This window comes from Pholcus phalangioides, unplaced genomic scaffold (assembly GCF_987345545.1).
Source record: "Pholcus phalangioides strain wild (caught in Gottingen) unplaced genomic scaffold, Ppha-v1.0 ptg000004l_1, whole genome shotgun sequence".
NCBI lineage: Eukaryota > Metazoa > Arthropoda > Arachnida > Araneae > Pholcidae > Pholcus > Pholcus phalangioides.
This window is the reverse complement of record NW_028301597.1, coordinates 18,941,637-18,958,304: the sequence shown is the minus strand read 5'-3', so window position 1 is coordinate 18,958,304 and position 16,668 is coordinate 18,941,637. Positions and strand designations below refer to the sequence as shown.

The 16,668-nt window shown below is 35.9% G+C and overlaps 1 protein-coding gene across 1 annotated transcript in view; it reads right to left on the bottom strand.

Annotated features, from left to right (window-relative positions):
- LOC149086711 (homeobox protein abdominal-B-like) overlaps positions 1–15,912 on the bottom strand; it is a 64,800-nt gene extending 48,888 nt beyond the window's left edge. The window contains exon 1 of the mRNA XM_089231069.1: positions 15,852–15,912. Coding sequence (XP_089087195.1) covers positions 15,852–15,896 — 45 coding nt within the window. The 5' untranslated portion in view covers positions 15,897–15,912. The remainder of the gene's footprint in view (positions 1–15,851) is intronic.
- Between the last annotated feature and the right edge of the window lie 756 nt (positions 15,913–16,668).

The following is a 16,668-nucleotide window of genomic DNA, read 5'->3' as shown; positions in this document are numbered from 1 at the left end:
ATGGCATGGCACATTTTCTTTCCACAAAGTATCGAAAAGTTTCCAGTTCTTTAATTGCTTTTGCAAACGTTGCAACCGGTGGTGTTATCATCTACAAAAATTTAAGAATTTTAATTTTTTTTTTTCCCCTCTAAACTTAGAGCCTTTCTTTTTAACTTGCTCTGAGACATTTTGATTCGAACTCAGCAAAATCTAACACTTTTACTGCTTCATTTTCCGAAATTTCAAAGATCAGAAAAGCATCGTTTTGGCTGTTTTGTTAAGAATTGAATTCTAAGGTCTACATTCGGTGGGAAATTCGATTTTTCTTAACTGAAAAAAGCCGTTTTTAAATGATACTTATACTGGTGTCTGAAAATCTGTCAAGTTGTTTACGTTTTGTATTCATGTCCCTCTTTTGGGGCTTGATTTTGTATCAATAGATTCAGTAGTGGATGAGAAAGACCGCTGTTTATTCCTTTTTTATTATATATACCGTCGTCTATAACACCACTATGAAAAGATTCATTTTTTGAAATCGGCAAATTAATGCGGCAAATTTTTTGTTTAAAAAACTCATGGGACGGGAAAAAAAATTCATGGAATGCAGAAAATAAATTTTTACGCCATGTAACAAATACACAGAATTGCGAATCGAAATTTGATTATATTCTTTCTCTTCTATTTTGGTTTTTATTGTGCTCACTGTTCATCTCGAATAGGCCTACTGGAGAAAGACTTATCAAGGTTTAATATAAAAAAATGTGAGAGTAAATTTTTCATTTTTTTTACTGCAGCAATCGTTTATGTAATCAAAAAGAGTGTTGATAGTCAGTCTCGCGTGTTTATATTCCAATTACTGAAGACCTACTCTTAATCACAATCGACGTTACCTCTAATTTTTATTTTACATTCACACACTTTTTTTTTCCTTCTACGCACGGTAGAGCAATAGGCTGTATACACGGTGGTGAATTCGAGGATTTTAAATGCGCGGAAGCATTTTTTTTATATCAGGGGTCCGTTCAGTTCATTTTCCAAACCATTCACGAAATTCCGGATCTGAAAAACGAACTTTTCACGATGTACAAATTAACGAAACCATAAATTTTTGATTTCATTTCTCTCGCTCTCTCTCTCTCTCTCTCTCTCTTTCTTTCTTTCTTTCTTTCTTTTTTTGTGATAAGTTAACAAGATTTTTTTCGCTTTCCACAAAATTAATAAACTTACTTTTCCCAAAATTATCACAAAAACAAGACCGTGCAAAAAAATCTGGATTGACCCCTTGAGTGTAGGCCATAAATACAGTAGAAATACATAAAATCCTATATACAAATTTCTGTAAAAAAAAAAAAAGCAGCGCAATTTTCACTTAATGTGGTTAACTTGAAAAACATTTGAAAACATTTGGCTTTCATTATGATTGCTCTAACTGAATACAGTCGAATTCCGTTTTAACGAATACCGTTATAGCGAAAATCTCATTTTAACGAACATTTTTCTAATCCTCCAGATTATTTTACATAGGAACAATGCAAAAACCTGGAATTCCTTTATAACGAAATTTCGTTATAACGAGATTCGACTGTACAATATGTGTATAGTATAAAGTGCTGAATGCTAAATCATAATTTACAGTAGACAATATATGCCGTATTTCTAAGAATATCCATGGTAGTGCTTGCATTTTTAAAGTTAAAAGCATCTATTGTGTACGTAAATTAGGCTTGCAGTAGGCCTACATACGATGGTTTTTGTCTTAAAAATAATTTTAAAGAAATTGACTATGACGTTGATATCATATCTCAATCAAGAAGAAATTATGAATGTAGTAGAGAGAGTTACTATATATGGAAAATATAGTTAAACATTACCCTGGAAGGGTGTTTTGTACATTCCAATGTGACGCTCATATTTTGCTTAAAAATATTGTATGCTTTACTATTTTTTACTAATGCTTCAGGCGAGAAATATTGCAAAATAACCTTTCATCTAAACCTTGTGTTTTTACCTGATTAATATATAGGTATATGTTTCTTTCTTTATCTTAATTTTAAATGCATTATTATTTTATCATTGTAATATTTTTTTATTTGTAATTTGCAGATAAAAAGAAATGGGTTTAAGCACCACCGGAAAGTCGGAACTCCATTTTTAATAGAGTTTTGTTGTATTACTTTCTATGTATTTTCATTTTATATTTTTCATATTTCGTATTTTACATGTAAAAAAAAAACTCTTGATTATTTTTTACTCAATTATGCACACTAACTATATTAGAATTTTTTTTTTTTTTCAAATCACAAACTAACGCTGACGTAAACCATAAACTAAGAATTATTGAAATATGTTACCACAGAATTTTTTCTCCTAATTATACACGTTTGGCTATTTACCCATTAGATGCACAACCTACGTAATCTGCTTACAAACGTCGGGGAAATTACAGGTTTTTAACAACCGAAATTCTGTTGATAACTCAAATGGAGACGAGTATAAGTTAGTTCAGATGACATTGTTCATCAAAGCAAAACAAATGTATGGAACTATGAATACATGCGTTTTTAATTTGCAACATTTAGCTTTATATGTGATGAAGATACAGGCTCATGTACCACAAATTATGAAAATATTGATTCATCACAATAGCAGCCTATTAAAAGTTGTTTTGAATTGTCTAAGGATTTGTGGTGAATTCTGAGTGGAATTCAATTCCCTTTTCATCACGTACCTTATAAATAAGTCTCAGTTGAATTCAAGCTTATTATTTCAAAAATATTTTTAAGTAGACTCTCACGTGTGTGTGTCTGCATTTACTATTTTTAATATTTGTAATGTGTTTTGACCCTCTCGATTGTCAGTGTAAGCTGACTCTGCAAATGAAAAGTGATTTCTTTCACAAATATAGAAACAAAAATTTGAATTACTCTGTATTAGAAAATCAACCACCCTTCACACCCCCTATAGAATAGGAGAAGTCTACAGAAGTATTTCTTAGGGAATGGCACTTCCCAGAATCTTGTCACCATAAGGGTAATTGTGAATTTTTTGGTAACTCTTCAATATAGCTTTCTTTTAACATTAATCCACATGTGTATAATATGAAAAGCCGAAAGAAGTTGAATATATATATGTGCACAGAAATTTCTTTAAATCGTTTTTCTTTTCCTTTTCATTCTTCCTCCGGGATGAAGACATCTAAAAGCATTCAAAGTTTGCAATACAGCAGTTTACGACCTTAAGTTTACATCCTAACTTTTTGTGTTGCCCTTATCTTACTCGTTTGTCGCTTACGTAAACGATCATACGTACAAAATAACTACCTGCTGTACAAAAAAAAGACGAATAGTCGAATACAATGAAAATAAACGGCCGGCAACGATGCCTTCATTCCGTAGCGATACAAAAGCATCTTGGAATTATCAGATTCAGCGAATCGCCTAATTGGTGATAATAATCGAACAAGAGCAGCAGAAGCTTATTCGATTGGGAGCTTCTCCTTCATGTTTCCCAACCAATGAAGAACTACCATTTAACTTTATGACATAGGCTCATATCATGAGAGAGAGAGAGAAAGAAGTTTAGTTTTTTTTCCCGAATTTATTCTTGAATTAGGTAATAGCGTACGGAAAAAAACACATTTATTTGTTCCACTTCTGTTTGAAAATTGGGAGAAAAAGACAGATAGGTAAGCTCGGTTAAACTTTTAAATTTAGTTTCAGTTTGATGGGCATACGTCTAAAAAAGTTCTAAAATTGGCTTGCAGTAGGCCTATAGAAATTCTTCTAGAACTAAAGCTTAATTTTTTCGTTAAATTTAAAAGACAGATAGGTAAGCTCGTTTAAACTTTTAAATTTAGTTTCAGTTTGATGGGCCTACGTCTAAAAAAATTCTAAAATTGGCTTGCAGTAGGCCTATAGAAATTCTTCTAGAACTAAAGCTTAATTTTTTCGTTAAATTTAAAAAAATATTCATTTCAAAAACTAATTGAATCCGTCTTACATTGACGTGACTTTTTTTGGAGTCCAAACCAAAGTAGGCTACTTCAGAAAACAAAGAGTGAAATCACATGATATAATATAAGAAGCGAATATATTTTTGATTTTTATGCAACAAGACATTATAATTGAAATTGATAAAATTCGTGTATATCAGAAGCTTCAGTTTGCACTTTCGCACATTTCGTATAATTTCTATTCTGAAATTTTTTGTGAAAGTATATGTTGTGGATTTAGAAAAAAACTTGTTATCATTATAACCTCTTAACAAAATATCATTGTTGAAATGTTACCGATAATTTTATACTTCAAAGTATTAATTATTTTAAATAAGTTTTATTTAAATTACAATTACAGACACACGAACACATTCTTTATTGTATTTATAGTAGGCCTATTTTTTTTTATACATTTTTTATACCATTTTTTTTCTTATACATACTGCACATGTATTTATGCGTATACTTAGGCCTGAACTTGGTTAGTTTCTTTTATTTTTCATATCACTGTAAGCGTATACGAGGTTTCTTTTAATAAAGCGTTTTGTGTAGATTCTTATTGTATCTAAATTTTACATGGAAAGAATAGAAAAACAATCTCTTTACTTTTCCTCTTCGGTTATTTTTATTTCCGGTTACCAAAGTAGTTGAAACAGAGCGGCTGGAAATGTTCTGGTTAGGAGGTTACCAAAGTGTAGTTATTGAACTTTTTTGTTATAAGTGTGTATTTTATGAATTTTTTTCTAAAATACATGATAGAAATACAAGCCTGAGCGGTGTGTAACAGAAAGGAAAGTAAAATGCTAAAAAAAAAAAATTGCGTTTCCTTAACATTGTGTTTTATATGTATAAAAGGCCTCATATATATACGAAGTCATTAATGTACACATCCGATTTATACATCAAAGATACATTTGATCTCCGTATCATAGAAAATACATTGAAAATCGAATTTTCAATATATGCCTACAGTATTTTCGAATTTTCTTCCGTTGAGAGAAATTTATTTTCTGAAAAGGTAAAGAAATTATTATTTATTATCATTATTACTATATAGCCTATATATCGTAAAAAAATTATTTCTTGAAATATGCAGCCTACTAAACAAAGAGAGAAAAAATTACAAAGGTTTATCAACTTGATTGATCGAAAATTTCCATCGGAATAAAAGTTCAGGGAGGAAAAGAAGATATTTCCAATTTATTTGCTTATTTGAAAAAAATTTTTACGCAACTGAGGAAGGGTTACGTTTTTCCAAAAAAGGAAAAAAAAAAACACTTTTCTTAAGACGAAGAATACCAAACACGTACCAAACATCGTTTCTTCAACTCGATTCGGCTTTTTCTTTCGATTTTATTTTCAACTCCGCATCAAAAGAGGTATTTCAACACGATTATTAAAATTTAATAAAATATTTATAATTTCATTCCTTTCATTAAATTTTAAAAAAAGTTTTCAGACAGAATGTTATAGATAAGTAAGCTTATATGCCTAAGTAAATGGCCATTGGATATCTACCGAAGTCCATCAATACTTCAACCAAGTCTGGATATTACTTACAAGTTATTATCATTGTTATTCAACCCATTCTTGAAACTTGCTTGCTACATCTTTCGTCTCAAAACAATTTTTGGTAGAATGGATTTTTGATAGAATTCCGATATAAAACCACCACGTTACAAATTTCCAGTTTTCCCACATTGTTAACAGGAAAAATGGCTGTTCATTACATGCAGTGGAACGTCGCTACAACGATACTCGATATAACGATAAATCACTCTACAATGATATTTTTTAAAATCTTGTTTGGAATCACCAATAATTAAACTCCTTCCGATACAACAATATCCTTTACTACGATAAATCCCTAACGATATGTTTGAGATTTAGAAACCGTTTTTTTTACAACGATAATTTTTTATGTTTCGCTCGAAAAATCTTTCATCGTATTTTTAAACTCCTCGCACATTTTAGTTCTTCTGAGGACGTCTAATAATATTGGTATTTAGTGCCACGATCACCAAAAGTGGTGTTATCGGTGTCGCTACTTTTTGTGTGATATACTAAAATCTATTGCGATAAACCTGTTTACAGGGGCAATGCATGAATTTGATGGCACGTAATGATAATGTTGTCTCTCGATATAACGATAATCCCTCCACAAAGACATTTTTTCTTTCGCCGTAGAATATTTTAGTATCGAGGTTTCACTGTATATCAAAATGCGATTATTGAAATTCAATAAAATAGTTTCAATTTCATTCTTTTCATCAAATTTAAAAAAAAAGTTTTTAGACAGAAGATCGAATGTTTTTATAATAGTGATGAGATGACCATTAAGTGATGTCGGTAGATGACCATTGGAAATCTACCGACGCCTATCAACACCACAATCAAGGCTGGATATTATATATTATATAAAATTATTACCATTGTTATTTTATTCTATTCTTGAAACTATTCTATTTGATATATCTTTAGTCTCAAAACAGTTTTTGATAAAACTTAAAACGAAAAATAACGGTTTATTGCATATTTCATATTTATAAACGCGCGATATTTCTCTGCTATAATATGTACAAAGTGAATGACACCGCCAAAGAAAAATGAATTAATGCTAAGTGCTTTTATAACACACCATACCTTCTTGACAAAAATACATATCAAAACGTTTCCTTCACATCCATCGTATAAAGGTATAATAAACATATTTTTACCTGTTCAAAGAAGATGCTCGTTATTGGCAATAAGCAATAAAATATTGATTCTTATTGCAACGTCAAGATCAACAATAACATGAAGAATGAAATGTTTTCTTTAAAAACTCTTGAACCCACGTCTTATCGTTCAAAATCTTCCCTGTTTCCCCCAAATGCCCCTTGCAGTAGGCCTATGAGTCGCATGCGCGCCAAATTTACGACACTTTGCGTGGTCCGCTCCCGAATACTAAAACGACCCGCCTTTCCGAATTCCCTGCAGAGAGTTATTTCCTTATTATTATATTTTTTACTCCTCTTTCAAGAAAACACTCCTAAAGTGAACGTGAGATATTTTGTGTCTCACCCTCTTAAGAAATATTTCACTCGCCTCGTATAAGACATTGTCCAATGGTATTGGACAGACTGTCTTCTGGCATTTACGGCATTGAGACGTCCGAAATCTGAAATTTTATATCCTATCTATGGTACGGGAACAGACATACATAAAAAGAAAAGAAAAAAGATCTTTATCATCGACCTGGGATAAGTAAGGCAGAATACACACAACCTATAGCTGTAGATACAAGATCATCCTACAGCCTTCTTTATACGGACGCTTTTATTATCAAATTCTCAAGAGGGTCTATTTCTTCTCCGGTCATCGTTGGTGGCATAAGAATGTCGTAGAGCGGCTACAAAATACGCAATTACCAGGCTCCTGTTTTGTTACGATCGGGGAGGGATTATAAAGGATGACTTTTCATTGTATGCTAGAAGGGGGGAAATCTGTGTTATTTCGGCTTGACCAATCCCAAATATAAAAATTGTAATTTATTTTCGCGGCAGATGTTTACCTATACGAATACAGAGGAACTCTTCGATTAAAGAGCAATTCGTATAACGAGCAAAAGTTTTGAACAAATTTTGATTCGATTAACGAGTGATGATTCGCATTACGAGCAAATTTTTGCGCTTTATTTATTTTCACATTGCCATAACTGAGCTGATGGTTTTTTGCTTTCGTCCACGCACGGGCTGTGAAATTGTGGGTAATATTTTCCCCCACAGTCTTCGGTCAGCGTGCATAACTCGAAAAATGAACACCCGTATGAACGTGACTGTTTATGATACGAAACTAAATGTAGCATTGCAACCACGTGTATGTGCGCTTGAAGTTTTTTTTCTTTTCAAATTCTGCTTGGAGAAAACTGCGGGCTGATTGCATTATTAAACGTGAGAGAATTGGACTTCTTGAAAATAGAACAGAGCATTCTATTCGACTTTTTGGCCACCGCTGAATAATGTTCAGAAAACCTAAGCCGCTCTCTCATCGATGCCGTGTCCCCCCCCCCCTTCCAATTTCATAACATTTAAAAACTAAATTTGAATATAAATTATATATGTGTAAATTTCAATTCCAGTGATCCGATATCGTTAGATCGAAATTTTTATGGTTTACTCAAGTAGCCCTTTCCATCCGTGGCCCCCTCCCCACATGTATACTACCGCTATATTACTACTTTATCGTGCACCAACTCCAGTCACATCGCCATACAGCAATTTACTGCCGATTGAGTTAGATCGGAAATGTTTCTCTTCAGAGAAAGTCATATTATAGCCTACTTCTGCCCTCTTCTGGGATAGACGGGACTTCAGGTGAGCATTATTACGCGCAATCAATTGGTGGTCATCTTAAGTATGATAGGGGAAAGAAATTAAGAAATTATTTATGTCTTTTCTCGCAATTGAAACTGCGGACATGACGGAAGCTTTCATGGTGATAGACGAACATCTTACTACTGTGCCACGCGCGCCATGAAACAAATATCCATCTCAATACTTATAGGAACAACGGTTTGGTTCATTATTATAAAATTGAGTTCAAGGTCACTGGACAAATTAGATGACTTCGTGGACCACATCTGACCCACAACACATGGGTTGAGCATGAATGGACTAGGTAGGCTTTCTTACTCGTCCAGGACGAGGAGGTAGTATACTCCTAGTTTATTCATTGAAAAGGATTCAGTGAATGAATTCTGGGAAAACGAATAAAACATTTTTCATATTGAACTTTAAATATGAACCCCTAATAACCCTCTTTTTTTTCATAGAAACTACGCTTGGTCAGAAAAATATTGTATTATTTAGCTATGAAATGAAAGCATGATTAGGAATGAGACGTTTCCTACATACTGTATATGTATTGCTCTCTTGTCTTTGCTGTAAAAAAATGATTGAGGGTGAAAAATTTTGTGTTTTTTAATTTGTCCACACTTTATTCCCTTTATAATAATGACAAGGTTCTGTCCCTTTAAGACCCGAGCATTCATTTTTTGAAACTTTCAAGATAAATGAGATAATTTTTTGCATTTTTGATACTCAAAATAAATATATTAAAAACATAAATATCGGAAAAAATATTTTTTTAAATTTTAATACTCATTTTTATTTTTGTGAGGAAATAATTCACTTCTTTCAGATTTTTTCGAAATTTCAAGTGCTGCCCTCTGACCAAACCCCGAAAGTTCATATTCACCATATTTCTAACTCAGAACTTACACAACCCTTCAAGTCAGGGCTTAACTCCCTGAGGTTAAAAAAAAAATTCCTCAGTGAGGAAAAAGCAACCCCCATATTTGTGCATACAGTGTATGAAAGGGCTATGCATATATGTGTTTCTGCCAAAGTTCGAAATCGGAAAGTTTGCGAATAAACGATCTATCCGTATGTTTCAGGGTAATCACCACGTTGGCCTACTTTTTTGCGATAATTATGATTGTTTATAATTATGGTTAACTATGGTAACCCTAGTGATCAGAGGAATCGGAATATCGATACCTTAGGGATCGATATACACTGAAGAGCCAAAAAAACTGGTAACCTGCCTAATATCGTGTAGGGCCCCCGCGAGCCCGCAGAAGTGCCGCAACACGACGTGGCGTGGACTCGACTAATGTCTGTAAACGCTTTCCTTCTATTTCTACCTGTTTTTTTCAGTTTACGCATGAGCTCTTTCTAAGCTCATTGTGATTATTTTTTTCAACCCGCAAAGGTAAAAGGCTTATATCCCGGGAGAGACAGAGCCTGGGTCGTGACTGGTCTGTCGGAGGTAATTGACACCATGAATCCTGCAGGGCTGTCCATAAATCCGTAGGAGTAAGAGGGGGTGGAGATCTCTTCTGATCAGCACGTTGCAAGGCATCCCAGATATGTTCAATAATGTTCATGTCCGGGGATTTAGGTGGCCAGCGGAAGTGTCTTAAGTCAGAAGAGTGTTCCTGGAGCCACTTTGTAGCAATTCTGGACGTGTGGGGTGTCGCATTGTCCTGCTGAAATTGTCCAAGTCCGTCGGAATGCACAATGGCCATGAATGGGTGCAGGTGATCAGACAGGATGCTTACGTGCCTGTCACCTGTGAGAGTCGTATCAGACGTATCACGCCAACTGCACACGCCCCATACCATCCCATCACAGAGCCTCCACCAGCTTGAACAGTCCCCTGTTGACATGTAGGGTCCATGGATTCATGAGGTTGTCTCCATACCCGTACACGTCCATCAGCTCGAAGCGATTGGAACCGAGACTCGTCAGACCAGGCAACGTGTTTCCAGTCCTCAACAGTCCAATGTCGGTGTTGTCGGGCCCAAGCGAGGCGTAAAGCTTTGTGTCGTGCAGTCATCAAGGGTACACGAGTGGGCCTTCGGCTCCGAAAGCCCATATCATATCAATGATGTTTCGTTGAATGGTTCGCACGCTGACACTTGTTGATGGCCCAGCATTGAAATCTGCAGCAATTTGCGGAAGGGTTGCACGTCTGTCACGTTTAATGATTCTCGTCAGTCCCGTTCTTGCATGATCTTTTTCCGGCCGCAGCGATGTCGTAGATTTAATTTTTTACCGGATTCCCGATATTCACGGTACACTCGTGAAATGGTCGTACGTGAAAATCCAAATTTCATCGCTACCTCGGAGATGCTATGTCCCATCTCTCGTGCGCCGACTATAACACCACGTTCAAACTCACTTAAATCTCGATAACCTGCCATTGTAGCAGCAGTAACTGATCTAACAACTATTCCAGACACTTGTTGTGTTATATAGGCGTTGCCGACCGCAGCGCCGTACTCTGATTGGTTCCATATCTCTTTATTTGCATACGCATGCCTGTACCAGTTTTTTTGGCTCTTCAGTTTATATATAGGAGTATATAGGGACAAATATTTAGGGGCCGGTGAAAGGCCGAAATTCGGAAATTGACCGGCTACTTCACGAACTAGCCGATTTCGTTCTTTGGTAGTAACACCTGTACACTGACAGTCATTACTACTTTGGTGTAAGCTCTATGAGACTCTATCTAAAAGGTGTTTAAAAAAACTGATGGGCCAATCTAAGGGGTAGAAAACATCAAGACTATAATTGTTTGCATAGCCCTCACATGCTGTAGCAGGAGCCCTTAGGCTGTTATCTTTGGCGAGCGTCAGCTAGGCTTTTCATAAGTCTTCCCATTTATAATTTATAGTGTGAAAAACAAAAACAAAAAAAAAAGGATAAAATCCCATTTACAACCCCCAGGCCGGAGCCATGGATAGCTATGATCATGGGTGCATGGTAGGAAATGTAATAAACAGGCTCTAGAAGGCGCAATAGCCACTACTTTCTCCAACACAGCGGTTCTCAACTTTTTTTGACTCGCGGAGCCCTTTTTGATAGATTTTTGATAGAAAATTTCTATGGCGGAATTTACTTATCAAAGTTACTGATTTATTTTTATTATTTAAAAATATTTATAAAGTCGAATCTCGTTATAACGCCTCCAAGAGACCGGAGACATCACTTCGTTGTAACGAAATTTCATTATAAAGGAATTCCAAATCTTTTTTGCATTGTTCCTATGAAAACTTATATGGGGGATTAAAAAAATATTCGTTAAAACGAGATTTTCGCATTAATGGTATTCGTTAAAACGGTATTCGACTGTAATTTTTTTTTTTTTTTCAAATTTACTGGGTATTTTTTATTTCCCACGAGCGGCCGTGGAGCCCGTGGAGAGTGCACACGGCTCCGCTTAGCACCGGTTGAGAACCGCTGCTCTAACACATGGACGCTATCTTTCAACAGTCGCTGTTTCAAAAAAAAGATGGGACCAAATTTTCATTTCCGATCATGCATCCTGTGACAAAAAAAAAAATTTCCCGATGGACATGACCACAACTAAAGGTAAGGGAGGCAGGTCACAGTGGGGTGGAAATGAAGGCGCCATCTGTCGGTGACTGCCTCAGGTTCGTTAGGGAAAATATCTGTTATCTATATTCTTCCCCCAGTTGGAGCCTGGGATCTGACAGCAACCTTTACAGTGGCGGACGAGCATCTTACCATCACTCCAATCGAGCGGGCAGGTCCGGTGCCCCGGGTGCCAAACCGAGGGGGGGGGGGATTCACCCTTATTACCCATTGATTTCACCCTTTAACATCTCCGTCAACATTACAAGGAGGCGCTACTACAATGCATGCTTGCCCCTGCTGACAAAGCACGTAGCTGCTGCCCTGCAGGTGGGTTCTACCACCTCTAAAAGGTTTACCCATCTTTTTTTTAAACTTCATGTAATAATTCATTACTTTTTCCTAGTATGGTGTACATTTCCTATCAGTCACAGCTCAGTAGAGAATCAACATGTCACTCAATCGTATCATTGTTCCATTTTCCCCTCTTCATTATGGGTTGAGAAGGAAGATCGTGTTTTGAGTTGGTTGCGTGAACTGCACTGTTGCTTGCGAAGCATCGGAAAGCTGTAAATTTCTACACGTTATCTTTTTAAGACAGCTTCTGATTATGTATTCCAAAGTTCCATAAAGTTTTTACGAGAGCCGTAAATTCTCAAGTAGAGCTTCTACAGAGAGAGAGAGAGAGATATGTTCACTCAGTGTTTGTCATTCCTCTCACGCTTCTTGCTTCAGAGATCACACCTGATAATACGTTGGAGAGCAGAAAGGTGATTGGCAGATCATAATTTTTATTTCCAGTCTGCGTATTCGACCTGTTTATTTTTGTTGATCTCTTAATGTTCACATGTCAACGGATATGTCTCAACCGACCATTCCTTGATTCTTTAGCTGTTTCATTTCTACGACGGGATAGTGTCGATGAGAGAGAGAGAGAGATATAGATAGAGAATTTTTCAATGTCTTTATAACCAACAGGGTAATAGCCAGAAATTTATTTTGAAAGGGGACGAGGGACGACTAGTATTTTGGGGGGGGGGGGAACGTTGTGGTGGTCGATTGAAGTTGGTTTTCGGTGGTTCCCAACTTCAAGGCACAAATGCAAGACGATCTCCCCATTGAAAAGTCTTGTCACAGAGAGTAACAAGCCTGCAACGGTACAATTATTCATGACATTAAACTTCACTCATAGTTGGAAAAATTGATGGCAGATGGCACTACGATAACAAGCTTTACACAGAAACAAACTTCACGGAAAGTTACTACATGTACACACATTCCAACATGTACCAAATCGTTAGAAGTTCCGCAGAGGAATATTTGCGAGATGCATATGTGGTTTAGTAGTAGTAGTATTTCGGAAGTGGACTGGGCCAAGTGATAAAACGATTTACTTAACCAAGTCATTTTCTAACATTTCGGGAGGGGGGGATATGAACCGGAGCCCCCTCTCGCTGCAGACTTCATAACAACGTAGGTTTGTCATCAACTGAATGCCTTCCTACAACCTGGTTGTTGAAATTTTTTGCCATCTTGCATGAATTTCCAAGATAAAAAAAAGTTCATAAGTTTTCCACCAGGTGGCGTTCGTACTCGTATTGCTATACCACTACACTACTTTCGTGATTCTACTGCCATATTTCACGACTTATTCAAGATTATGTGAAATTTCCAATGTTATTCATTTCACTCAAAAATTTATCTTATTTTGCTCCCGGGCATCTCAAAAGGATTCTTAGAGGTAGAAAATAGTTGTGAAAAACTGAGCAACATGTCACTGCACACAAGATTTTCAAGTGATAATAACTTTTGAATGCATGAAGATAGATCTGTACATACTAAATTGGACATGCGCTACACGATAATAGCAACCAAAATGCCTCCTGGCGGAAAATTTTTGAACTTTTTTACCTTGTCTTGACAAATTTATGGGTTTTGAACAAAAATACCTCTTTAATTTGTAAAAGTCTATTTAATGACATGATATATGCCTCTACTGTAGAAAGCTCACTCAGAATATGTACCCTGACTGTCAAAATTTTTAACATTTAATACCAGCTACTGCTACAACCTAAAGCTGATACAGTCTCTTCGAACGGAGGAGGGCGGATGTACAGTGAAGGGGGGTGGTTGCCTCTACCATCCTTCCCTGTATCCACCTATAGCAACAACTTTCAACTACTTTCAACGATTAATGTCTCCCCATCAGCCTAATATTATTTTTGATTCTGAGCGATTAATTTCTACTTTTCTTTTATTATTCTGGACTCCAACTGATAGGGAAAAAAACTATTTAAAACGAGTATTAAGACCAGGTTCACTCTGAACTAACACGAAAGAGTTCCCAAATTTTTTTAAGCGTGAATTGCTTTTGACGAGAATTTTATCCTCGACCACCCCCCCCCCCCCCCACTACATCGGGTGACAAATGTGTCCCAGTTTTCCCGGGATGTTCCTGATTTTTTGTCAGTAAATGTACTTTAATCGTACTTTTACCGTAATCAATGATGAATGAAATCCGATTATTTTCAATATTTAGTTGGCACTCCTTCTCCCGAGCTGTGTTCGCCAATATGCATCTTGATGCGTGAATCACGCATCAAAATTCAATTTCACTCCTCCGAACTTTGTTGAGGGAATGAAAATGTTCTTTAAAATTTTAGATAATTTTTTTATTATTAGTTATTTCTTATTCGTTGAACAAAAATAAACTTAAAATTTTGGAGAACAGTGAAATTATCTTCCAAAATTATATTTTCGAATAACAATGTTCCCGATATTTTTTTAGTACTTTCAATATTTTGAATGAGCTCACTTCTTCATCATAAGAGCTTTATAAACGTCACACTAGCATTATTAACTTTTTAAGAATGTATAAAAATATCCCTCTGTATAAATATTAGCTTGATACATCTATTATTGTATATGTAGAATTCCATAAAATTACATTATACAGTCGATTCCCGTTTTAACGAATACCGTTATAGCAAAATTCTCCTTAAAGCGAAAACTTGTATAATCCCCGATAACTTTACATAGAAACAATGTAAAGATATAGAATTCCTTCATAACGAAATTTCGTTACTACGAAGTGATTTTTCCGGTCTATTGTTGTTCGTTATAACGTGATTCGCAGGCCCGTACCAGAAATTTCGTTCGGGGGGGACCAAAGTGATAGAACAATAGATTTGTCCATATTTTTCCCTTTTTTCGGTCATTTTCTCACATTTCGGGGGGGGGGGCCCAATTCCCCCCACCCCTCGCTACGGCCTTGGGGATTCGACTGTATAATGCATATATGACATCTATGGTGATATGGCAAGTAGCTGTTCAGCTGAGAGATAAAATTGGGACATTTTTTCGTTTTGACGTATTTTTACTTACGTTGGGGCAAAAAATAAATTACTTATTCACACGTTTTTATTTTTGAGAATCTCTCTCGATGCCACCCATTTCACTTCCACTTTGGGAATCACTGCTATAGCCTGAAAGCCATACAACCGCAACATCGAAACTGATTGGTTAAAAACATCTATGTCAGGTTTTTTAACCAATCCGTGTCGATATCGCCGATCATATCGTTGTAGTATCAGTCCAGTGTTTGCAGGCTATGTGCCTATGTCAGGCCCTGACATAGTCTTAACGTCTTAAGAGCATCTTGGGCCCCCAGGTAAATTGATATTTTTGAGGCTCCCCCAACGGACTGCTCTCCAATTTGCATGCTTAATCTCGAAAATCTAAACGAGATCTTGTCATCATCAGATTACCTCGGACCGTGCTCGGGTGGAACCATCCGTTAAGTCGGCACTGGCCTACAGTCAATTCCAACAGTAATAGAAGATAATTTATACCCCTAAAAACTGAAATTATCGAAGATATTTTAACATTCTAATATTAACTTTTATTGAAGAAGATTTTAAGCACTTTATGGAAAACAAAATTTTCTACTCTACCTTCACAGAAATATTGAAGCGTAAGAAATGTCTGGGTAACAGCATATTGGAGTATCTCTCAGCATTTTCTCCGTCAACTTTCATTTTTCATTTTCTACGCAAACTGGCAATACGAGAATAATGTTCGATCTTTATTCGCGAATAACCGAATGCACTGCCCCTGATATGGAAGACGACACTATTGGTCGCGATACGAAATTCCAAGTAGAAAGGAGGGTCTGGAGTTCATAAATTAAACAAATACTTTCGACAGACCAATAGGAGAGGACCTTCATCAATATTATTCTGCTTCATGCTTCCAATCAGAACCAAGAGATTTCCCCCATGTTATATGAGTTTAGCTGTTCGTAAACTGAATGAATAATATATCGTCCCGTCCCCCCTCTCATGCTAGAAGCACGAATGTGTAATGCACTTGGGGGGGGGGGGGAGAAGAACGTGAGAAATGACGTTTAAATGTTTACTCTACACGTTATTCTCCTAAAATGTTTTGCAACATGAGAGTAAAAGGAATTCTAGAACTCTGTTGATGCGCATTTTCACTGCCCAAATACGTAGGCTTACAATCAACCAATATTTAAAAAATGGAATGTTTATTGCTCTTTTAAATTAAATATAATAAGTAAATAATAGGTAATAATCTATGGAAAAAATACTAATAATTAGAGAGGTTAATGTATCTCATCATCATGAAAATGAATGCAAGGTTTCAAACATTTTCTTTCTTGTTATAAATTTCCTCAGTGCTGTATTTGAAAACATCTCATTTGATACGGCATCATCAAACCACCACACATTCATATTAATTAATGAATTT